Consider the following 25,804-nt stretch of genomic DNA (forward strand, 5'->3'; position numbering starts at 1 on the left):
CAGTAACTACGGCTGTCACTCACATTATGTTAGAATTGCAGCGCCTATGGCGCGCCGACCAAGAGTTGGCTGCAGAGGATTAGCCCTGCCGAGGCTGGTCCCTTGTAACATTGTTTAAGTCGGCTAGGAGAAGCAGTTTGCCTAGGCTACTTCTGCTACACGTGTTGTGCTATATGCACTGGTCCCTTCCCGAAGAAATACCGTAAGGTGGTTCCGGGGAGATGAGGGTCTGAGTCCAAGGGTCATGTCGATGCACTGTTCACCACTTGAGCAATTCTAAATGAATTGCTCATGCACAGTGCATAGGCTGGTTTTAGCGGGTCGTCGTTGGTGCGTCATCCCCGCATTCCCTGAGTTATCTTCTCAGGGGATCTGTTTGCAGATTTCCCCCTTGTAAAAAACAAAAAAAAAAAAAGGGTTGTTCCCGGTGGGAGGTGCTACCAATATCTGAATTTTAAGGACATAACCAGATTTTTTTAAACATGAAAATACAATCGACTGAAAAATTAAAGAATTTGGCGGAGCAGTTTTTGTTGAAAGTTTTTGAACCATCCAAACTTGTTTCTATAATTGGCACTAACCATGATTAGATACTTATCGCAAGATTGACACTAGCAAGTAATTTCCCCGCTTCATAAGACAAGCATCATAAAGTAAACGATCCTCTTGTACCAACAGCTACTACTGTGCAAACGTCGTTGCAACTTCCGCTACCATGTTCTCCTTGATCATCATCATCAATGTGCACATGTCGATAGTTACCTTCCCCAAGGCCTCTGCTTTGTACAGAAAAAAAGGGGAAAGGGAAAAGCAAAAGGAAAGCTACGAAACTATGCCAGAGTGATTAGCAGCCAGCAATGCAAACGCAACACAAAGACACTCAGAGGTGGAAATTGAACTGAACTCGGTTCAGGTGACTCGACATTGTTTTTTTTTTTTCTCTCTTCGATGGCTTCATTTATCTTCGCATCAGCTGACGGGAAATATGAATTGAGTCACTTAACCTTCCGGTGACTAAGGAACAATCCACAGCACTACCGAAGATGACCGACGCCTTTTGACATTGCTTTGTGAATCGTGGTGGACATTGGCGAAGAATAACATTTCAAAGTCATGGGATGTACCAAGGCGTCTGACGGTCTGTCGACTTTATGCAGAACAAAGCTAGGGAAGTGATTTGAAAACAATGAAACAGCTGGCAATAATCATCCAGTTGAGATGGGCATTATGGTTGTCTTTTTGAGAGTACATATAACATGTCATACTTATGTGAATCAATTTTCAATTTTATGCACTAACTATAAAGTTATCCATAGTACATTGTCATGCAACACATTTATTAACTTCCAGTCTGGAATGCGGGACACGTTTCCCATCAAGATGTTGACATCGGCCGCAATCTTATTGGAATGAACAACGAACAAACTATATTGACTAGACTATGAAAGATGTTGACTAGAAAATCAATATCGACTACACATACTGAAGGAACCGGCGTTGGGGCTGAGAACGGGTCGAAAAGCATATGTCCTTTAGACCATTTTTCCGAGCAGCAAATCGAGGCAGCATCTAACCCAGGCTCTTCACCAGGCATAAGGTCTATAAATCAAATGATGGCTCAATAACTTAGTTATTCGATCGGAATTGTGAAGAAAATGGTTAAATAAACTCCTGGATATCTTAAGGCCTGTACTAGTAATTCAAGTAATTCATTATTCTGTAACATTGCAACATTACGTTAACAAAGACCAAATTGGCGAAAAGGCTGGTCAAAACAAACGAGAAAATATAATATTCAACATAGAACCCGAAAGAGATCGGCTCCATTTTGCCCAAAAGCGCTTGAGAGTACCAAATAAACAAAATAAGCAAAACAAAACGGAAGAGGTCGTCGAGCTCGAATTTGAGGCAAATTTTGTACCCTACATTCTTGTAGATTCTACGTAACAAATTGTACACTCCTGATCCGGACTCCTAAGATCTTGGAGAGGTTTAATATGATAACTGATACCATTGGTAATACTGTGCCTCCTTGGTTTGAAAAACTCATCAGCCAGTAAAACGACGATGCACTTGGGATGCCGTTTCTACCACCAGATGTGTCTTACAGTCAACCCACAGTTATGGATAACCCACAGATATAAATCAGTGCTGGATTAAACACATTTCTCATCAAATCATTTCACTTACGTGAACGATTGAAATCTCAAACAACATGCAATAACAAAGACATTGTCCTCTTCTATTATTATTGCAACAATATCATTCCGCAACAATCGTTTATCATAGCTTGAACAGAATATGACAATAATCGCTCATCGTGTGCGTAGCAATTTTTTAAGTTTTATATTGCAATTTTCAAGAACTTTCATTCCGTTAGTAAACATTCTCAATCGCGAATTTAGAGATGTATTCCTGAAAACAACTATAGTCTGCAGTGCCGGGGACGTAATTTTGTGTTGTACAGCGTCACCATGATTTTTAATAAAATTTTGTTCTAAAAATGACCCTTAGATTGTTCTGAAAAATTACCCAAACTGTGGAGTGACTGTAACTGACGGTGATGATTGCTGCTAGCTAGCTTTTACAACGGCAGTTGCCTACTACTAGAGAGAGGTTGACACAAATACTGCCATAAGTAGCACACGACAAAAATACGACACTTTCCTCTCCATTGAATTGCTCGCACTCGTTGTTGCCTCCTCCCCTATTCATCTTTCTCCGGTGGACCATGGTGACGGAAACTGATGGAAGTGCGCAAGAAAAAAAGGGAAATTACAGATTCCAACTAACAGTTGTTTTGCCATTGCAGCGAACGAATAGTGGACTTACTAAAAAAGCGTCGCGCCGCCAATGCAAACAACAATAAAAGACGAATAATTTTGGTGACGCAAACTAATACAACGAGATTGTGAATGGAAGGGTGTTTAGGAAATAGTAGTAACCATCATGTTAGAGCGCCGGTAGCAGAAGCGGTGACCGGCGAGGCGTTCTCATAAAAAGTGGAGTAACACAAATACACGCCCATTATTGTGTTGTGTACTACTTCAATAGGTGGGAAAGTAAATCGCACCAGCTTCGGTAAAACAGCTGGTTGAGCACGATCAAGGCTAGTGAATTTTGCTTGATGGAAACTGCCAAAGAATTGGCTATTGGAGTGTATGGGATGTAAAATTGTGGTACTGCATCATAAGACGCGTTTCCCTACGATGCCACAAAAAATGAACATTCGTTGTGCCTAACGAGCTTGATAGTTGGTTCCAACCAACAAAATTTTCTTCCATTTGCATCGAGAAACATTAAAAGCGCCTTCAATAAACTCCAACGGACACCTACGATCGTCTCCGTTTCCATTCAAGTGGTAGCTCGCTGCAAGATCAACGACCAACTTGGTCGCAGTGAGTGGTTGTCCTGAATAAGGGTATGCGATATGCAATTTTTATATGGATACGAAACAAAACGATAGAGTATTATGTAATCTGGACAGACTGTCACGCGTAGGCGAAGATGGGGTAAAAGCGTCTGCCGGGATAAACTTGGCATGAAAATTGCGGTTTTAATGAAAGTTCACCAAGCGCTTTGCATAAACACAAGATTTTTGTCATTCTGTAGTATTCTGTGTGATATTTACATCAAATTTTCTATAACAAATATATATAAAAAAGTTTTTGTCCATCGACATTGAATTCAAATGATCGATATTCAATTTAAAAGATGCTCACTTAAGCATTCCGTTAGGGAAATTTTAATAAAAACACAAAGAAATACCTGTCCATGCATTTATTTCAGTGAAATCAGAATTCAGTGAGTTAAAGAACTATAGTAAAAGTTGTTTCTCATGGCTACCTTGATGGTCCCTTGGGTCGTATTTGCACTGATTTTGTATTCTGTAACTCGATACCTCCTCAACTCAATGGTCCCTTTAATATCAAGTTATGGAGAGTTGACTGTATATGAATTGTAAATATTCAGCTTTAAATGAATTGGGAAAATTGTGCAAGCGGGGTAAAACCGACCACTGGTGATTGAGTAAGACCGCCACCCCTAATTTATACACAAATAAAATGTCCTAATTTTCAAAGTAGTTACATTTCGTCAATAAATTATTCCGTTTTTATCAACAAATAAATATTGATGTTTTTTTTTAATTGCTTAGAATATAAAATAAATACTTATTTTCAAGCAATTCAAATGTTTATCAACAGTTTTAGGGTTGTATTTGCGACATTGTGTGAGTGTTGATCACCTACGATACATGTTAAATAGGTGTCAACTCCTATACTATTCAATAAGGTTTGACTCCTTCTTGTCCGCTAATCAATCAGAATTTTCAAATTTAGAGATGTTGAACAAGATCGACGCATCCTTCAACAGTCGAGACAAAACAACTCACGTCCTAGCAACAACTGTAATTGAGATTAGTTGTATACGTTCTTAAGAGAGTTGCAGAGACCTCTGCTTTTCCTTTATAACATGACATCTTGGAATATTCATTAGAAATATATGTTCAGTCAATCTTGAGGCAGTGTCGATAGACTCACACTCAAATCTCAATTAATTACACTCTCCCATGAGAGCAAACTCATTAGAGATCTGCTTCGCAAATCTCACGCATGAGATTTTGATGCAAAATCAACTCAATCAACTCAAACCGAAAAAAATGATTCAGTCGCAAAACCCGTCAAAAACTTGTGAAATCCGAATATTGTTGTTTACGTTAGGAACGATAACTATAATTTTACCAGACCAACAAGAAATTATTGCCGTGTGTGAGTAAATTGTGGAAATACGAGACAATGAGTCAAAAAGGTGAGCCAACTCATCCATGATTTTTTGACTGCTGAGTTGCGTGATTTACAACTCACACATGAAAAATCTCAAGCGTGAATTATGAAAAATTGAGTTTTTCACTGCCTTGAGGAATGAATTGAAGATTATCTGTCACGTATGTAGAAGCGGTAGCCTTTAGACCAAATATGAAAACTGACGTTGTAATCCGTGAAGCTCGAACTGGATGCCTATCAGCACTCTTGCTTTTGCTATATATGTTTACCGGCAAGAAAAATGATCGAGTTCATTTTATTTTTGATAAAACTATCGAACCCATCTAGGACATATTTTTTTGTTCCTCAAACTCGAAAACATTTCACAGATTATAGCAAACCAGTAATTAGGTCTGCTCAAGGTGTAGGAAAAGAGGGTTAACAAAACTTAGCAATCAATTGAACATTTTGGAACCTCCATACAATAAATTAACTTAGGAGAAGAGGGAAAATTGCTGGAAAGGCTGATAATTTGAGAACTATTGATACTGGATGTCACCCACGTTCCCATATCAAATTTGCTGGGATCCTGATCTTTGGGCAGACGAGCATCTTTTTTCCACATGGAGACCAACAGATTAATGAAGAATTTTATACAAAGTGCACTACGGTTTGACAATTTGAAGCACAGGAAACTGTAAATATATCTTTTGAGTTCGCAGAACTTTCGCAATCTAATCTTACATTTCATCGACAATCGGGTGTTGCCACAAATGCAAAAAAATACGTTGGAAGTAAATCTCTCAGTTGATAACTGCGGAAGTGTTTAGGTATGAGAACACTAAGCCGAGAGGAAAACTTTTTCTCTGTTCGGATATAATACCATAAAGAAGGAAAAGAAAGACGAAAAGAAAACAAGAAAAAAAGTTATTTATTGTTGAAGCTTTCTTAAAAAAACATAATCGGATTGGCCCACATCCTTGTCCGCCATTTTAACAAATATAATTCAGGTACCATAGGTACATATCGTTTGATTGAAGTCTGCAAAGACTTTGCATTCAACTTCCATCACGAACCTATACGAATCAACAACATAAATGCTCCTCATACTCCCTCAACAGCAAAACTGTGCATTCACATGGCAAAATCCTGTGAAAACTGCAATTTTCTGTTCCAGTAGGTGAATTCCGGCGAACAATTTCTTCGAAGAGAAGAAATTTTCTTCCATTACGCACCAGCAAGAAATTTTTCTTTTCTTCGAAGAAAATACGCGCCGGAATTCGCCTACAGATTTGGTAAATAATTTGTCTAAGAAAATTATTTCGTGCGGTTCCGTTTTTGTCAACTGAAAATTGCCGATCGTGTTGATAAAAACATACCTGTATTACGTTTACATTGTTGTTCTAGTTATTCCATATTTATGAATCAATTTACTGAAAAAATAAATCAACATTCAGGTTAAACAATGTAGAATTGACAAAACATAATACTTCTTAGAACTACAGTGAGCTGTTTATTTTTTCGCAAAATTGTGTACGAAAATCAATGTGGGCGGTTTTACCCCGTCACTAAAAATAATCGTTTTTTAAATCACTTTTTCAGCTCACAAAAAATTAATTGATTTTTTGAGAATAATGTTTAAGAAGTTTGCGACGAAAAAATACATTGATATTGCTTACTTAATTGCTATTCGAGACCAAATGCTTGATATATTCACTATGCCCCGCCTACTCCTATGTTCCTATGTTTGTTCTCAAAACTTGGAACAAGTGACAAGTGATTTTGTCACATTAGCACTACAATACGAATGTAACCGCATAACAGTAACAGCGTAAGTTTCCGCCTCCACGATGAATCATTGAGAAGACAAAAATGTCATTTTATATTTTCCTTTTTCAGAACAAACACGTGAATGTTTGGCTAATAAACATTTCAGATCAGAAAATTGATTTTTATTCTATGGAAGTTGTTCCAATGTCTGCTTTTTCCAATAGTTACTAGTTATGGGTTGAAAAATCTCATGCAAAATTGTCATTTCTCTTCAATTGTAGAAAGTCTCATCTCTTAAACACTTAAATCACTTGTTCAATTAAATATGATCGTGGTTTACGGCTAATCAACCGAGTGGAAGTTTAACAACTACCGAAAAACTATACATTACATATACACTCCCGTGCATAAGTTTGGGTTCACCCCCTCAAAAACATACAAAAGTGTTCAGTCCATATCTCTGTGATTACACGTCCAATTCAAACTCTTTAAGCGGCATTCGAAAGGCAAAGAGTTTATTTATTTATTTATACACCAACAGACAGTAAGCCCCAATGATGTTTTAAACTAGAAAATACAGTAAAATACTAAGTTGAAACTTAACAAAACAAGGCAACAAAATGTCAAAAAATAAAACAAATGAAAGTCACAAATATTCACACAGAGAGTCGGGATAAAATTTCTACATAGTTACGACGTATTACTTGACGGGACAGGTGAAAATCAAACCCTTCAGCAACCCTATTGAACACGCGTTGAAGACCGACCATAGCACTGTTTTGGCCATAGTTAGTTCGTCGCAATGGTAACCTCAACATAGCATTGTTACGCAACGTCCTGGAGTGAGCACTCGCATTGATAGATTCCAGGAGCGCAGGACAGTCTATTCTTCCTGAAAGCAAGTCAGCCACTACCATCGCTCTATTGACGTCTCTACGGGTCTGCAGTGATTCCAGTTGAATGAGTTGACACCTACTTTGGTAGCTAGGCAACCGGAACGGGTCTCGCCATGGAAGTCGACGGAGAGCATAACGGATGAAGCGACGTTGCACTGACTCTATCCTCTCCACGCCGTTACGGTAATACGGATGCCAAACTGCGGAGCAATATTCAAGTGTGGCCCGAACTAATGAGCAGTACAAAGATTTGAGACAATATGGATCCGTGAAATCCTTGGCAATACGGAAGATAAAACCCAATGTCCTGGAGGCTTTCTCGATGACATAGGACAGATGGTGTTTGAACGTCAACTGAGCATCCAGAATAACGCCAAGATCTTTAACATCTTCTACTCCTTGAAGCAACTTTCCCTTGAGCTGGTAACAGAACAAGATGGGCTGCAGTTTGCGTGAGAATGAGATAATCGAGCATTTCTCAGGATTAACTGTCAATCGATTCATGTCGCACCAAACTACAAAAACATCTAAATCATGTTGAAGAGCAACGGCGTCGGCGATGGTACGGACCCGCAGAAACAGTTTTAGATCATCTGCATAAGATAATCGAGGTCCTTTAATTACTGTGTTGACATCGTTGAAGTACAGCAAAAAAATCAGTTTTTCTTACTTCGTATGTATTTTTCCAAAAACATTCTTTGAACTTTGTATACTAAATATGTACTTAAAGTTGTGACATTTTTCAAAAAACACACTGAAAAAACATTACTAATTTCCTCAGCATTGGATCGACCAAAATTTTAAAACAAGGTGTCTTTAGAATCGTAATCTTATATTCTTTGAAGAGCACTCATGAAATTTTTGCGGAAAAATCTGAAAAGTATTCAAAATCAATGAAACAGTAAGTCAAGTCATCGTGCAAAAGTTTGGGTTCACCCCTCAGTATGGTGTATCGTGCAAAAGTTTGGGTTCACCTGAACTTACTTAAATCTGTGAAATCTCAAACCAATCATGTACGCGCCATTATTTGCGCTCAAAAAAGCTTTAAACTATTAAAATCGGTTGAAAAATGGCAGAGATATTGACAAAAATGATGTGCGTGCGGCTCTGGTGAACCCAAACTTTTGCACGATTTGCATCATACTGAGGGGTGAACCCAAACTTTTGCACGATGACTTGACTGACTGTTTCATTGATTTAGAATACTTTCCAGATTTTCCCGGCAAAATTTCGTGGGGTCTCTTCTAAGAATATAAGATTACGATTCTAATGACACTTTGATTTAAAATTTTGGTCGACCCAATGCTGAGGAAATTAGATATGATTTTTCAGTATGTTTTTTGAAAAACGTCACAACTTTATGTATAAATATAGTATACAAAATCAAAAAAATGTTTTTGGAAAAATACATACGAAGTAAGAATAACTCTTTGCCTTTCAAATGCGGCTTAAAGAGTTTCAATTGGACGTGAAATCACAGAGATATGGACAGAACACTTTTGTATGTTTTTGAGGGGGTGAACCCAAACTTTTGCACGGGAGTGTACTTTGCAATTGGATTATATGAACAAATTGATGTGAAATTTGCGAAAAAGTTACACGTCTTCTCGGTGAGAATTGAACTCACGGCTCAATACCTGATAAACAATGCGCTATCGGACTAGGCATTGGATATAAATAGAAAGCGTTGAGTGTGGATGGGCATCTAATTCTTCCGAAAGAGGTGCGCTTTGTAAAAGAGGACCACGTGATAATTGAGCTGAAATCGAATTCAGGTAAACTTCTGCGTCCATGAGTCCTCTCATGGCGTAGGGGTAACGCGCCCTATCTGGAGAACAGAGAGTCGTGAGTTCGATTCGGCCCGAGAAGACGTGTAACTTTTTCGCAAATTTCACATAAATTTGTCCATTTAATCCAATTGTAAAGTATATGTAATGTTTAGTTTTTCGGTAGTTGCTAACCCGTATAGGCCTGAGTGAAAGAAACTTAACTTAAACTCTCACCGCTCAGCAAATACTAACGTATTTTAATTATTTTTTGTCAATATACTCGTACACATATCTAGTTTCTAAAAGTGGTCAAGGGATCTCGGGAATGTTCCTGTGGCCGGAGTTATCCACGGATTTTTTTTTACACGGCCGTGCAAAAAAAGTTTCCATACATTTTTTCCGCCAAAACCTTATTTTTGCATGAAACGTCGGTTTTTGAAATTTTGACCTGAAAACTTTTTTTGCACGGTACGCATCCCCCGTGCAAAAACAGAATCGGGTGTACTGTGTTTTTCTGTCCCTGGAGGTAGGCAAATTTCAAGTCACGGATAGTTTCTGGAATTGACAGTAATGTGGCAACTATATCAAAGAATTTTAAGAAAATCGCATCAGTGTGAACCTTTTGAGAAACGATTGAATTGGATAACCTTGTTTCTTGCATATGATTGATCCTACAAATGACCATTTTCGGGTCCCCGGAACCCTCAAATTTACTATAATATGGCCTAAACATCTGTGCCAAGCTCATAAGAACGCATTTTTGTGAACTATAATTATAAATAATATCTACTTTTTGATAATTGAAACGGTTTAGTATCCAACAAATCTACAGCCAATTCTTCTCGGCATTAAGTCCGAATGCCCACATCCGGTACATTCTAAACGGAGCAAAACTGTTCATTTATAATGTTGAATATCAAACCTTGATGATTTATGCAAATTAAAATAATTGCCATTGCAAGAAATTAAAGAGAACTAGACATGTCGATGTCCCAAAAATAGCACTTTTTTACCCGACCTGACCCAGTGACCCACCGGAATAACTCCGGCCACATGAATATTCCCGAGTTCCTCTGGCCACTTTAAGAAACTAGATATGTGTGCCAGTATACTGACACAATATTATTTGAATCCATCAAATATTTGCTAAGCGGTGAGGGTTTTAATATTTTTGCTTTCACTCAGGCCTATACGGGTTAAATCAGAATGCCGATCAAGGCTGTGTATAACACGGTTAAAGTTTATTTGGTGGTATCTCAGCAAAATAGAGGTGTAATGCCTACACTTTTAGATGCTGCTACAAACAAACTTGTTTTTTTTTTTTGCTGGAAAACAGACGAGCGGAGATGAGTGTGTTATAACAGTCTTCAAAATATCCTTTGCATTGCGTTACTTTGATCAGTAAATTTAGAAGTAGGAAAATACACACTCCTTTTTTCCAATCCAACATTGCTTTGATTTGCTCCTATCATTTCGTGAAAATACTGCATCAATTATCTAAAAAAATATCAACTCCTTCCGTTGGGCAAGCACGAACAGTAGGCATAGTAACCGTACGATTCTCGTTTTATTGTGCGGTTGAAAAGTGACAGTCAGCAGATAAAAAAAAAATAAAAAAAACTTAATTGTAGTTACATGTTTGCTACTGAGGCAGGATTATAAAACTTGGTTTAGTGTTCGTTGAAAGATGCATTGCAAAGTTTTATTTAATTCACTTAAAATTTGATTGAATTTTTATGCTGATTGTTTTTTGTTTGTAGGACACACCCAATAGATGGGAGAATGTTTTAAAAAACAACCAATCAGGTTTCCAGTAAGATATGTACCGGATCTGTGATTTTCCTAGGCCGCTCCAAGTACGTTTCCAGTACCTTGAACATTTTAATTTTGATCAAAGAAACATATACGATATTCTAATGAATCCTGGCAGGATCTCTTCCATGCGATTGAAAATTCCACGTTTTGCAGCCTTATGATAATAGTCTCATTATATTGTGAAACTAAAACCCAAAATCCAATCTATAACACAATCCTGTTTAATGAAAATCTTCATAACCTTCATAAAGTAGTACAAATTCCATATCTCATGCCATCTTTTCGCTTAGCACTTCTATCGACTACCTTTGCAATTGTCTCCAGACTTGGCCAAAAACCTCACCGTGCCAATGAGCGTAATATTTTACTACCACGTCATTACTGTGGACATTGGTTGCTTGCATGCATCGAGTGTTAACCTTTCCCATTATACCCATAACTGAATGTGACCAGTCTCTGTACCCTCTCGTGACGCATTTTTCGACAAATATTCTTCTAGTCTAGACATAAGTTAAATTAAGATTTTGCTACCACTGTCATATGGGCACCATCTTGTTTGGCCCTATCCCTATACTAGATGCTTCCCCTTGGAACCCTATCAACATCTTTTAAATAGTCATTCAAGAAATTTTACATTTTAGGCACCTTTTCAAAGATAACTAGGCATACGCTATATTCAGGTCGAATTCTGTTGAAAAAATCGTTAATCCGTTCTACGGGATTGATAAACGGACATCAGTTCATTTTCATAGCATCTTCTTCTTTCTGGCGTTACGTCCTCACTAGGACAGAGCCTGCTTCTCAGCTTAGTGTTCTTATGAGCACTTCCACAGTTATCAACTGAGAGCTTACTATGCCAATGACCATTTTTGCATGTGTACATCGTGTGGCAAGTACGAAGATACTCTATGCCCTGGGAAGTCGAGAAAATTTCCAACTCGAAAAGATCCTTGACCGGTGGGATTCGAACCCACGACCCTCAGCTTGGTCTTGCTGAATAGCTGCGCGTTTACCGCTACGGCTATCTGGGCCCCTAAATTTTCATAGCATTAATTTCCTGAATTGATCACTTTAAATTATTTGTTGCGATATCTCAACGTCAGAAATAATCGAAACCAAAGCGGCTGAAATGATTTGCATTAATGATGCGATATTTTAGATCAAGTAATCACAGGAGCTATGAAATGCGAGGATTCAATTTCATTATTACAAAAAGAAAATTTTCAAGGCATGCTTTTAAAATCTCTCTTGCGCAATGATGATTTCGGAAGATTGTGTTATAAATCAATGTCCATAAATTAATAGAGAAATGAAAGAATGTTTTAAATTAAATGTATGTAAGGCATTCATCTCATTCAAAAAGAATGTGGAAAACATAAAGTTAGCCTCGTTGAATCCAGAAAAATCCGACAAAATTTCGTTCCATACGCTGCTTGACAGAATCATTCGACATATCGCATACCCTTAGCCCCGGAGCGAGCCACAAAGAGAAGTTGTCTCGAAGAGATGCCCAAAAGTTGTCCGACCGGCACTAACACCTTGCTTTCTAAACGCCTTCGTGAAGTCGTCTTCCTTCGAAAAACGTCCGCCAAGCGAATTATTTAGCGATCTGCGTCCTTCATATAAATTCAAAAAATCGTGCGGCTAAATGACGAATTGCGTCACTTGAGGAGGAGCCATCGTTACTCAATAAGAGAATGATGCATAGGCCGCATCGTTTGGCAATGTGAATTCAAAGGGGGGGTGATGCACTTATTATTTTCGTCACAGTCACATTATGACGAAAAGTATGAGTAGTGCGTTGCGAAAATGATGATATATGCGTCGAGGGAAAGAACAACAACACTATTTCGAGGTGTGTTGGTGTTTTATCTTTCGCCGTTGAACCTTTCCATTGAGGTGGCCCATTTTTATAAGAATGAGACTTTAAAATACCGGCAGCGTACCAGCAGATAAACCAATAGCTCTTGGGGGTCCAAATGATTAAATTCGGGGGATGTTACTTAAGATTTTGGTAGTTTGACCATCGAGGACCACCCTACTTTCCATACATGACGACGAGTAGACGAGAAACGGTAATCTGCAGCTGTGAAAAGGGATGCCTTTCAACGCGTTGTTGGTGTTTCGTCTGACGGTATGCAAGGGACACATAATAATAAACTGCAAAATGATACAACAGACGAAAAGGGAAACACCACCACGCACAAGCATATGGCTCGCACTAGGGTTAGTGACTGTAGGCAAAATGCTTCACTAAATGACTCACGGTGCTGCGTCCGGTTATCTATACAGAATATGCGTGAGGTTTCTAAATATGCGCGGTGTCAATGACTTCTGTGACGTTGCCAACCGTTGTGCTGTTGGATAAAGAAGAGGTAGTGTTAAAACAAAATTTTGAATTTGCGGAATTTACTTGCGAAAATCGACACGAAATAAATCTAATTTTTTGACATCGGAGGCTTTGATGTTTCACTTTGACAAATTCATTCCACGAACTTATCCAACGATTCCTCAAATTCAACCTGGTATTCCTCATTAAGTATCTCCAGAAATTTCTCTCGGCATATCTCCAGCATTTCATCAAAATATTAATGAACGAATATAAATAAAATTTCCAATTCTTCATGGATTCTTCTCATCTCTGTTTAAGATTCCACACCAGTTGAGACTACAGCAAACATTTACAGTCCAATCATTCTTACATTAATTTCTTCAGGGTTTGTTTCCGCTTTTTTTCAATAAGTCTTGTAGGACATTATTTAGCAATTTATTTTAAAAATCCTAGAAAAAAATTCATCAATCCAAGAGTTTTTTTAGAGATCATCGTAGGAATTCGTTAAGTCATACTTAAAATTCACACAAATTCGAGGTTACTATTTTCATCGAGGTAACTGTACCCCAAAAATAAAATTTCTAGACATTTCCCTGGAGACATCCCTTGATGAATGGTTAGAAAACAATCTTTGAAGACTTCCTTGGGAATAAAAAACACAAAATCCAAATTATATTTCTCGAAAACCTGGAACTTTCTTGAGGAATGGAACGGAAAAAGGAAGTTATACTTAGAAAAAATCCAGATTGAATTCATGAAGGTATCTGTTATACATTTTTTTGGGAGGATTACCCAGACACTTAATAAAAAACACATTTAACTCCTGATGAGATCTTCGGAGTAATATGTGAAAGAAATCTACACAAAAACAACCAGTTATACTTGTCTCAAGGTCAATTGGAAGTTCAACAAAAGTCTTAGAAATATTTTTAAAGAAATGTTTGTTTCTCCCAGACACCATATAACAAAAACAAAAATATAAAAAGCCCTGCAGAGAAATTTTCTGGGTACGTCGCTGATGTCCGTAATTCGAAATCCCAGGCTATTTATCTGATGTTTGAATAAACTAAAAAGTAGCACTGAGAAGTATTGTTTAATTGTTCTAAATAATTCCAAAAATTCCGTTAGCAGAAAGAACTAGAGTACGTACAGCACTAGAGTACAATGCGCACTGTGATCCAGGTGCTCGGTTATAACGTAGAATTTTTAAGTTTGCATTGCAGTCAGACAAGTCCTTAAGTCCTTATCTACTTCCCCTAGCAGATAGACATTGTACAAGATAGGAGATTATTGAAATTTTTACAACCGTTCAACTTGCTGAAAATGTCGCCTGAAAAACTAGCATCAAGTAGTTATTTGATCGCATCCTCGTCCTCAATTGACAAACATCAGTCTCAACTCTGACAGAATCTCTTCCATGTCACATTGATTTGTATTGTCGAACTCTGTATTATTCTTGAACAAATATTTGACATCATGTACTGATAGCTTCAGGTTGCTTGTGGTTTCTAAGAGCATAGGAATCCGCATTGGTCGTCGACTAATAACTATATTAGATGATTGAAGGATCCATTTTAATTCATGCGGAAATGCTTATAACAACACATATTTGAAGAGGCAGACTAATTTCTAGAGAAATGGGTCACTAAAATGATAACAATTTTATCAGGAATTCGTCAGAATTTCATGGAATTTTTAAGGTGTGTGAGCGATAGGTAAATCCGCAAGATTTGCGAAACCAAAATCGACCACCACCACGTAAATAAACCCAACAACAGTAGTGGTGTGGTGTCGCCTGACGAGAATGGTGACTCATAGTGCCGAGGAGGTGCACATTCGATTGGGCTCGCAATCCCCCTGGTCACCGGCCCCGGCTTGTTGTCCCATCGTCCCCGTTCACGCAAGAACACGAACCGACAAGGAACTGGAATCAAAATAGCAAGCCACAGTGGTTCGGAATAAAAAAAAAATATGGCAAAAATTTCACCTCAATATTTAACAATTTTAAGCGATGAAAAATGTGTGGAACATGATTTATTGTTGAAGACCATAGTTTGAATATTATTTTTCGTATGTGTTTGACTATTTGCTATTGTAGATTGTTTTTTGACTTTGGTTTTCAACTTGAAACCATGTCAGAAATAAGCTTTTTTACAGCATTTTGAAAAACTAAACCCCTATGCAACCGTCGAACGCGAGCACAAAACGGACAGCCAGCACCACCGACCGGAGAGAAGATCCCCATTTATGGAATGTTGTTCGCTGATGACTGCCGTTTGGCCGGGTGTTGGCCGTCCAGGTCTCTCAAAGTGGTGCCTTGAAGGTTACACACCCGTGAGCAGTAAACCAGCCAGCCACAGCAATGCTAAAATATTTTGCTGATTCAGTTTTATTTTGCTGTGTTTGAGTATCCGTTTAAGGGTAGAAGCGATGTATGAGGGATTATGAAGCTTCACAATGACCTCTGCTGGCAGCACTTCCCACGACATGGATGCGGAACTCGCGCAAAATCGCGAGTGGAACTATGCGTCGCATTTCTTATGGAGCTACTAAAAATATTCTGGAAAATGATCAATTCATGTTTCCAGTGAGTAATCATTGGAACTGGAATGTATCTATAGATTATACATGGAAAATGAATGCTGAAATTTCTTCAGGGGTGTTCCTTGAATGATTTATTCAGGTATTCATCCTAGACTTTCTATAAGAATTGCTTCATGAACATCTTCAAGTTTTTTTGCGAGAATTCCTATAAGAGTTCTTTCATGGACTGTAGCAGGAATTCTTTCAAGATGATTCCCAAGTATTCTGCCAGGAATTCTTTAGAAAGTTTCTTCATAGATTTAACTGGAAATGCTTCTATGAATTCCTTGATTAACTGCTCCAAGGGTTGGTTAAATGTCTCTAAGATTTTTTTGAAATATGATTCCAGGGCTACCTCGACGAATTTCTCCAAAGGTTTTTCCGTTGGTTCTTCTAAGATTTTTTTCAGAGATTATTTTGAGAATACCTACAGGGATCCTTTCAGCAATTCTTCAAGCTATTCCTCGCGGAACTTCATCCCTTAAATTATGGGATGCTCCAAGATTTTCTTCATTAGTTTTTTTATTCCTTCAAGTATTTATCAACGAAGAATTAATTCATAAAGAATTTTTTCTATGTATTAAATTTTTCCTAAGGATTTATCCAAGACCTACTTCAGAGTTCTTGCAGGGACTACTCCACATATTCCTCTAGAGATTCTTCCACAAATTCCTCCTAGGGATTCCTAAAGGACTTTTCAATCATTTCTTCAGGAATCTCTGGACTGCAAACACTTAATCAATTTTACATTACATTTAACTTTATCTCTCATTTTACAAAGAACAATTGAAAAAGAAAATGAAATCCTTTATGAAACTAGTGTTTTAAGGACGAGTTACACAGAACAGAATAAAGTAACAATATTTTGTTTATATTGTCCGAGAGATTCCCTCAAGAATTTTTTTCAGAAATGTTTCAAGGACCTGCGCAGTGGTTTTTCCAAGTACTCTAGCTATCTTTTCCAGGATTTTCCTAAATTTGTTCATTGATTTTATGTATGTGGAAAAGAATTCTCTGAAGATCAATCTTGGATTTTTTGCAGGGAAACTCGTAATAGATCCTTGCAAGAAATTCTTCAGGTTTTTTATATATCTCAATCGATATTGAAACACGATCAAAGCAAACGAAGAAAAACATCGCATCTGCATCGGTTCATGATCGATGATATTGTTTCGCAAGTTGTAAGAAGCTTGATAAATAGCAGCAGTGAAGAGCACTAAAGAGAGAGCAAGGATAAAACCCATTTTTCGCTCTGAGGTAGGTGTTCATCCCTATCCTTTTTCATTTTTTCTTGAAAAGAAACTTGTGAAAATATTATTATATTTTTTTCTGGGACATATTTTTTTCCGTGTAATGAACGAAATAAAAGGTTTGAAATTATTTTTATACCACCAGGCTCTTCTTCTATGATAGGTTGATTGTAGAAAGTTGAACCCCAATGCTTGGTTACACAAAGAATACAATTTTTGAAACATTTTTCAAAAATACAAAAAAAATCATAAAAATGTGTCCTAATGTGCGTAATGTGAGCCAAGATTTAAACCAAAAATAAAACCATTCTTATTTCCGAGCTACAAAAAATTACACAAAACCCCAAAGTGTACCCCGACTGAAGTCGTATCAGAGAATTGATATGATATTTCGAAAATCCTGGCTATCATTTCTTAAGAGCCCAGGGATGGACTTTCAAAAGATTCCCAGGTAAGATCATCACTTCATCATTTCTTACAGAATTTTGCAATGTTTTGGTACATTTATGTTTTTCTTTTATTTCTCTAGAAACAAACTTTCTCCACTTAATGATTATTGAATTGCAAAAAATGTAGAAATTTCTTGTATGGTAAAAAATTAGACCCACGGCATAATATTGTTTCATGACTTGACCTGCAATTCAGGACAGGCTTACTCTAGGTAATTTTCTAAAAGTTCCACCAAACCTTCAATTGAGGAATTATACAAAAATCACTTCAGGAATTTCCCCAACTATATTTTTTAGCGAGACTTCAACACAATTTTTAGGGAGTATACAAGGAATTATTCCACAGATTGCTCTATGCGTTCCTCCAGGAATTCTAACAAAAAATCTCCTGCGATTCCATAATGAATTTGTCATCCAGGATTTCGTCAGTAGGTAATACTCTTTGTAATGCTTACAACAGTTTCCGAGGATTCAATCAAGGATTCCTACAGAAGTTCTTCCAAGAAGTCATGATAGGTTGAAATTTTCAGTTTCTTCGGTAATTTGTCGAGAAAGAATTCAAATATTTTTGCAAATACTCTTTCAGGAAACCCTCACAGAAGTCATGCAAAAGTTTCTACAGGATTCTCAATCAATTTTCCGGAGAGCTCCTTCAAATATTCCTGCAAGGATATCTCCAGCTTTTTCCATTTTTATTTTGCAAACATCCTTCCAGGAATTATTTATAGACATGTTTTAGAGGTAATTGAATAATGTTTGCAACTCTAAGGAGTACTCTATAATTCCTGAAGAGACATAGGCATTTCTTCCTCATGTCCTGACACTTGAGCCTTGGTTTAAGCGCCTTTGCTCGCTCTCTGGAGTGCCTCCAAATATTTTCTAAAATAATATGATAGAGTTTTAAGTCATCTAAGAATTTATCCATTAATTCTTCCATCCATGTTCCTAGGATTTTTATCAAGATTATGAAGGATTTCTTTTGAATTTCAACCAGGAATTTCTCTAAGGATACCTTCAGAAATTATTCCCCAGATTCCTCCATCAATTTCTACAGATATTCTTCAGTAATTTCATCACAGGGATTTTATCATGGATTCCCCTAGGAATTCATTTAAGGAAATCTTATGAGTTTCGATCCAGAAATCACGAAATTTTACTAGGTTCCACCTGTTGTTTCCTTCATAGATTTTTCCAGATAGTCTAGGAAGAATTGCACCAGGATTTCTTTAACTAATTCCACTAGAGATTACTCCAAGAACTCTACCAGAGATTCCTCCAGGAATTTTCCAAAGAGTTCCTCCAAATTTTCGCTTTGAAAGAAATAGATTCCAAAGGATGTTCCATACAATTTCTTTAAACTTTCTCTTTGAAATAAAGAGATTCTCCAAATATTTCTTAACAGTTTCTTTCACATATCTTCTTGGGATTTTTCCAGAAACTTCCTATACGATTCTCCAACATTTTTCCTGGGGATTTCTCCATGAATTTCTTTTGGGATTCTTCCAGAAATTGCTTTGAAAGTGCTTTAGAGATTCCTTCAAGAAAAATATAATGGGATATCATTTCGGAATTTCTCAAGGAATCCCTAGCGTCGCATAAGAAAGGATATTTCTTCAAATCTTCCTTTTTTTTCTAAAAAGTAAACATTTTTTTATGAAAACTTCGACTATCTTTCGGAATTTAGAATCTTTATCTGAAATATATAGTTCTTACTTGAATATCAATAAGCGATTTTGAATCGATTTTCCAAAAATCGGTGTTTTTTTCCTATTAATAGATATTTCTAACTGGGACAAAACCTGCTTCTATTTATTTTTAGTAATGGAAGTTATATTTACTTACTTACACATGATATTCGACAAATAAAACTCGTATTATTAATATTTGTATTAATTGAGGCGGTTTGCCAGTCCAAAGCTCTCAGTTAATAACTGTGGAAGTGTTCATAAAACACTAAGCTGAGAAGCAGGCTCTGTCTCAGACGGGACGTAATGCTTAAAAGCATGTGAAGAACGTTTTCTCAGAGAATCCGATCAAACATTTCTCCAACAGTATTTCTATTTGTTTTTAATTCCTCATGAAATAACGACAAGTGTTACAGCTTGTATTAGGGTGCAGAGCTAATTAGGCACTTCCATGATTCACTTTGGCATGGGGGGATTTTATCGGCCAAATTGTCTGAAACTTTGCAATTTGGAGTACTTCAATACGATGCATGTTGTGGGAAATTATGAGCTCAATAACTTTCAAAAAACCCCACTGCCGAAGTGAATCAAAAGTGCCAAGAATAGGATCCGGCTCCCTACTTGATGTATTTTTTCGTGATTTTCTTCAGGAAGTTTTAAGAAATCTACTCAGGATTACATAGAGTTTCTTTCATGTATTACTCCAAAGATTTCTTCAGGTTTTTATGTAATGTTTCTTTTACAGAATTACTTAGGAATTCCTCCAAGATTTTTGTTCAAATTACCTTCAAGAATTCAACTTGTAATATTTGTAAGTATAATCCCAGAAATTACTTTAGAGATTACATTAGGAATCTCCTCAGTGCTTCTTTTTTAGTCAGTACATCTTACCTGGAACAGAGCCTGCTTCTCAGCTTAGTGCTCATTCTACAGCTTTCTTTTCGAAAGTTGCTATTTTCGCATTCGTATATCGTGTGGCAGGTACAATGATACTCTATGCCCAGGTAAGTCATGGAAATTAACATCACGAAAAGATTCTGGACCGACCGGGAATCGAACCCAGACACCGTCAGTAGACGTGGACTCTAACCACACTATGAATTTCTTTTGGGATTCCTCCAGAAACTGTTCTGAAAATCCTTCTTGAGATTCCTTCAAAGAATACATGAAGGGATCTCATGTTGGAACTTCTTAAGGAATCCCTAGTGTCGCACAAGAATGTGTAGGAATACGCAGCTTTTTTCATACGCCAACTTGTTCTTCAACGCAGATATCTTCAAATCTCCATCCTTTTTTCTAAAAAATCCCATTTTTTTGAAAACTGCAACTATCTTTCGGAATCTACAGCTTTTTTCCGAAATCATAGTTTCCACCGGAGCTCTCTTCCTTCTGGCGTAAAGTCTCTACTGAGGTAGAGCATGCTCTTCTCAGCGTAGTTTTCTTATTAGCACTTCTTCTCTAGTTATTAACTGAGAGTATTAACCAATTGATCATTTTGCATGTGTATATCTTTACTTCCGACAACTCCATGAGTATATCGCGTGGCAGATAAGAAGATACTCTACGCCAAGTGCGCAACTCTCTGCAGTGGTGTCTATTGGAATTACTCAAGGGATTCCTTCAAGATTTTTCCAGAAATACTTCAAGGACTTCTGCGGTGGATTCTCAAGAAAACAATCTGGTTTTTTTTTAATTCCTAATGGATTCTTACAAGAATTTCTTCAGGTATTTATCCAAGATATAGTTCATCAAGTATTAGTCCTGATTTCCCGGGGATATCTCCTCGATTTTTATCAGGTATGTATATACAGTCAACACTGGAGAACTTTGTATTCAAAGGACCATTGACTTATAGAAATTTCGAATCGGGCATCGTTGATAAATCACGTAATGCTTGAAACGGGGTTGGTTAGGCTCAAACGTTACGACTCTAAAAAAAATCATACTTAGAGCGTTAAGATTTCTATTAATTGTGTTGCGTAGTATATGGATGCTGTTTTTATTTTCTAAAAACTATTACATCAACTTTGATGACTACCTTCATTGGTCACGAACTTAACTAATCCAGGGCTAAAAATCTCGGTGATAAAGATAGAAAAAAAAATGTTCCATCAAATTTATAGAACGGTATTGTTAACAATACTAACAATACTTGTATTTTTTTCATGATATTCTCTAGGATGTTTTTCGAAATCTTTTCAGGTATTTATCTAGAGTTTCTTTCACATATTTTTCCCTAAGAATTCCCTAAAGATAGCCTCAAAAATCACTTTGTAGATTACACCGGTAGTTATTATCCTTCAAAGATTCTTTCATAAATGGATTCATAAGTAGATCCTAGTAGCTCCATGAATTCATCAATTTTTCCTAGAATTTTCTCTAAGATGTCCTTTTGAATTCTTTTGTTAATTTTTTTTTTCTGTCTTTATTAACGAGATTTTTAGCCCTGGGCTAGTTCATCTCGGGACCAACGGCTTCACTTCCCTTCCGAAGGATGTCGTCACTGATTTTTTTTAAGTGACTATCTCGTGGATGGGATTCGATCCCAGGTCCTAGGCGTGAGAGGCGTGTTGAAATTCAACCAATAGTTTATCCAGATAACTCCATGGAATTTATGGAATGTCTTACAAAGTTTTCGTTCAGACATTCTCGCAGTTATCAATAAAGATTTTCTCAAGGAATTACTTTAGAGATTTATAATAAAATTCTTAAAAAAAATCCAGAAATTCTTCAGCGAAATGGGAGGATTTTTTAAGAAAACACTGGAGAAATATTTAGAAAAAAAATGGATTGATATTTCTAACCAAAATCCTTAACACTGCTGAAACTTCTGTAGAAATTCCTGATGAGCTCCTGCTAGGATCCCAAAAAGAAATTCTGGACTCCTGAGCAAATCTTGAAGTGTTCTCTACATAAATTGCAATGGTAATCATTGGAAAAATAACCAATATTTTGCATGATTTTCCACAACATGAACTTTCGAAGAATCCATGGAGCCATTACTAAAGAAAAATGTCTGGAGGAACTTTATGATGAATCGCTGACCTAATCTGTTGAGCGTGAGCCTCTAATAGATTTCCAGAACTAAGCCCTAGAGGATTTTTAGGTTATTTTTTGGAAGAAACTATTGATGAATTTGTGACGAAATCACCATAAACAAGAATGGAAAAAACACTGAAAAATCGGCGCAGGGTCATCTGGAGGATTTTATAAGAAAAAAGAACTTTTGTAGGGATCTTTGGAATATAGTAGTAATGTTGGAAAGCTGAAGAATTTCACGTGACAGACTCTAAAGAATGTACAATAAGTATCACTTGAGAAATTGTTGGAGTAATTACTGGAGGAGTTTCATAAGAACAGGGGAATCTGTAGAATCATCCCTGCAGCTTTTTCTCGAGGAATCGGAGAAAAAATTCCTGAAGAAGCTGTGAAATAGGCACGTAACAATTTCTGGAGGTTTTGTTGGGTTATGTTTGAAGCGTTGTAAAAACGTTTCCAAAAAGCTTTTAACAATAATTATTCCTTGTGAATCGATAGAGGATTGGACAGCGCAGAAATGTAAACAGACAAACAGCTGGTGTCCGAGAAAATTGCAAAAGAAGCGCGGCATCGGCTTAGACTGCCGAGAATACGTAAATTTCCCTAGCTGTGATTAAGAGACTTTCTTTGTATTTTCTCTTTCTCTCCACATTAACCTCTCCTGTTGCGTTTTTTTATATGAAACGCTAGCCAAGTACATTTTTATTCGTTCCATAGTAAAAAATTTAGCCAAAGCTTTAGTAATACACTGTTATAACTGAAAAAAAAAACGAGAGGAGAGCATCTCTTATTTAGGTTCTTTAAAAAAAGTTCAGCAATAATTCCTTTTAAAAGTGATTGGAAGAGTTACTGAAAACATCTTCGCAGAAACTTATCGAGGAGTTTTCGTATAATTACCTAGGTTATTTCCTAAACATTTTTTAGGCTAAGGACCATTTTTGTGAATTTTCCAGGAAAAATTCCTGTAGAAACTGGAGAAGTCGTTAGAAGAAACTCTGATGGAAATCTTGGGAGAAATTTTGGAGTATTAGCAGTGAAAGTTATTGGAAGTATCAGCGTTGTAATGCTGATGGATTTTCTAGAGCAAATTTTGGAAGAATAGCTTCGCTTGAGAAGTCAATTAAGCGATTGCAGGACAAATTTCTGAAGAAACTACTGGAGGAATCTGTATGGAATCTGGAGGAATTTCTGTATGGATCTCTGCTAGACGAGTTTCCAAATGTTCTCATGAACAAATCTCTGAAAAATCTGTTCCTCCAGGAATCTGTGAAAGAATTTCTGAAGAAACTATAGAATAATCTACAAGAATTCACTGAATACACTGGAGATTAAAAAAAGGACTTTAGAGACCATTTCTCTTTTTAAACAAAGTAAACAGTTTAAAGACCTTCCATTAACCTTCCAGTCGTCACGCGGTTTGGCACCTTCAGAACCACCACGCTACTGTTATGAATGAAAAGCGAGGTTTTTTCAACAGTGTTGTACAAAATACAACAGCGCGACGACTGAAGTGTTAAAAATATGTGATGCTTTTTAGAGATTTCCATTCCAATAGTGACGAAGTATCGATAATGGAAGACATACCTTCCAACCTTGTTCGCGAATTAGCAAAATATGTATTGGGGTTTAAAGGACTCCTTGAACTCCTTGATGAATGAATGGACATTTTTGACGATATAAACTTACCATCACTTCGTTTGATGTTGACTATGCTTCCCTTCTCGAATAGATCCATTTCTGCCGCCTAAACGTGGGGTTGTTCTTCTTTCAGCAGCAGCAAGGGGCACAACACAGCCTTTCGATCTGTTTGATATCTATTTTTTTTTCTTCTTTTCGTAACACTTTTTTATTCGCGCTAACTCGCACACACTCTTCCCGCGATTGGTTTCTTTCTTCTGGTGCTTTTCCTTGAGAGCCCGATATCACACAAACACAGCTCTTGGGACTGCTGCTTCTTTCTACACCACACTCTGCTTCAAACTAGACTGGGGAAAGATACACGATATTTTTGCGTTGCTTCATAGGTTTCGATTTATCCAACTATCCAAGTACTGGAAGTGCAATGGCTGGAACTGATCTTTTTTGCCAATTCTTCTGGCTTATTTTTTTACAACGGCCCTGTTGACACACACTGGCACACCATTTGTGTTGGATCCGTACGATTCCAGCTGGATTTTGGAAGGCGCCCAACGATCAAATCCGAATAATCCTGGAGCGGACGAATTGATCGAGAATGGGCCCAAACAAGGAAATTTTCAAACAATAGACCAACACCAACACCAAAATTGAGAGAACTGTCAAACCCGGTTGTTACAGATACGGCCGGGTATTTCCTCCAAAGCTTGCTAGGGTTTTGCTATTGTGTCACCAATCACATTAGGCACCTTTCACATTGCAGCCAATATTCACTTCACAGCTCTCGAGTCTGATTTCTGGGCCACAAAAGACGGACAAATCAGCCACCGCACGTTCCCAACTCCCGAACACAATGGCCTTTGAGACGAACGAACGGACCAGAAAGCTCCCTTTGCCTTTCTGTCGTCGTCGACGTCGTCTTCGTCACCAGCCAGCACAGCACAGTGCTTCCTAAGCCCGGGATTCGTGATCGAAATTGGTTTGCGGCGGAGAAGTTGATTAAATTATTAAAATTATTTTAGAGATCAAACACATTTTCTTCGAACCGTATAAAAGTTAGGGAAAGTGTACCAGTTATGTTTATTTAAAATCCACATCCACTGCCGCTGGATGTGGATTTTAAATAAGCGCCGCAATACAACAGGGCAGACAAATTCATTGATACCAGGCCATAGACATCCCTATATACTTATACACAATGCTCATCGTAGCCAGGATGTCCGGGCGATAAGCGAATAGGTCTTTTCACGAGACGTTGCAATTCAGCTGATCCGGAAGCTCTTTGACAGTTCTTTTATGAAAATGACAGGCCGGACAGGCCCGTATTAACACCAGTCCTCTACCGATGTAAACAAATGCATAGACGGTCCTGTTGCAACAGTTGCCAAAATGTAGACCATACTTTCGATTAATACTTGTTACGATCTGGTGATCACTTTTCGAAGTCTCGCGTAACAATTCAAAAGGGCCAATCCTCAGATCGTTGACTCTGAGAAAATTCGATTTGAATATTATTCACCACATTTTCAATTCCTATTTTTCAGTATTTAATTCAATCAATTTGATTTCTTGCTAGTTGAGTGACGATTTACTATTACTACACGCTAATAATTGATTTTATTCTGAAAACTGACAAAAATGTGGAAAAAATGATAAGTTTAAATGCTTGGCCCATTTTCGATTTTCATCAAGGCATGGGCCTTTTTTATTGGCCAAAATAGAATTTTATTAGCGTGCTTGGCCCAAGGCTAGGCCTTTTCGGTTTTCAATGAATGAGCAAGAGAGAGTCATTGGCCACTCACCATGCTAAGGCCAATG

The 25,804-nt window shown here is 37.3% G+C and overlaps 1 protein-coding gene across 8 annotated transcripts in view; it reads right to left on the reverse strand.

Annotated features, from left to right (window-relative positions):
- Positions 1-25,804, reverse strand: part of LOC5564400 (kinesin-like protein Klp10A) — a 143,814-nt gene that overhangs the window by 114,650 nt on the left and 3,360 nt on the right. For 4 of the 8 annotated variants that reach the window (XM_021844470.1, XM_021844446.1, XM_021844499.1 and 1 more), the window contains exon 2: positions 24,038-24,336. In XM_021844470.1, the coding sequence (XP_021700162.1) occupies positions 24,038-24,086 (49 nt within the window). In that variant the 5' untranslated portion in view covers positions 24,087-24,336. Of the gene's footprint in view, positions 1-24,037; positions 24,337-24,735; positions 24,882-25,804 lie in introns of those variants that run through there. The other 4 variants (XM_021844472.1, XM_021844455.1, XM_021844463.1 and 1 more) reach the window with 3 other exon arrangements.

The sequence above is a fragment of the Aedes aegypti genome, chromosome 1 (genome assembly GCF_002204515.2).
Source record: "Aedes aegypti strain LVP_AGWG chromosome 1, AaegL5.0 Primary Assembly, whole genome shotgun sequence".
NCBI classification, from domain to species: domain Eukaryota; kingdom Metazoa; phylum Arthropoda; class Insecta; order Diptera; family Culicidae; genus Aedes; species Aedes aegypti.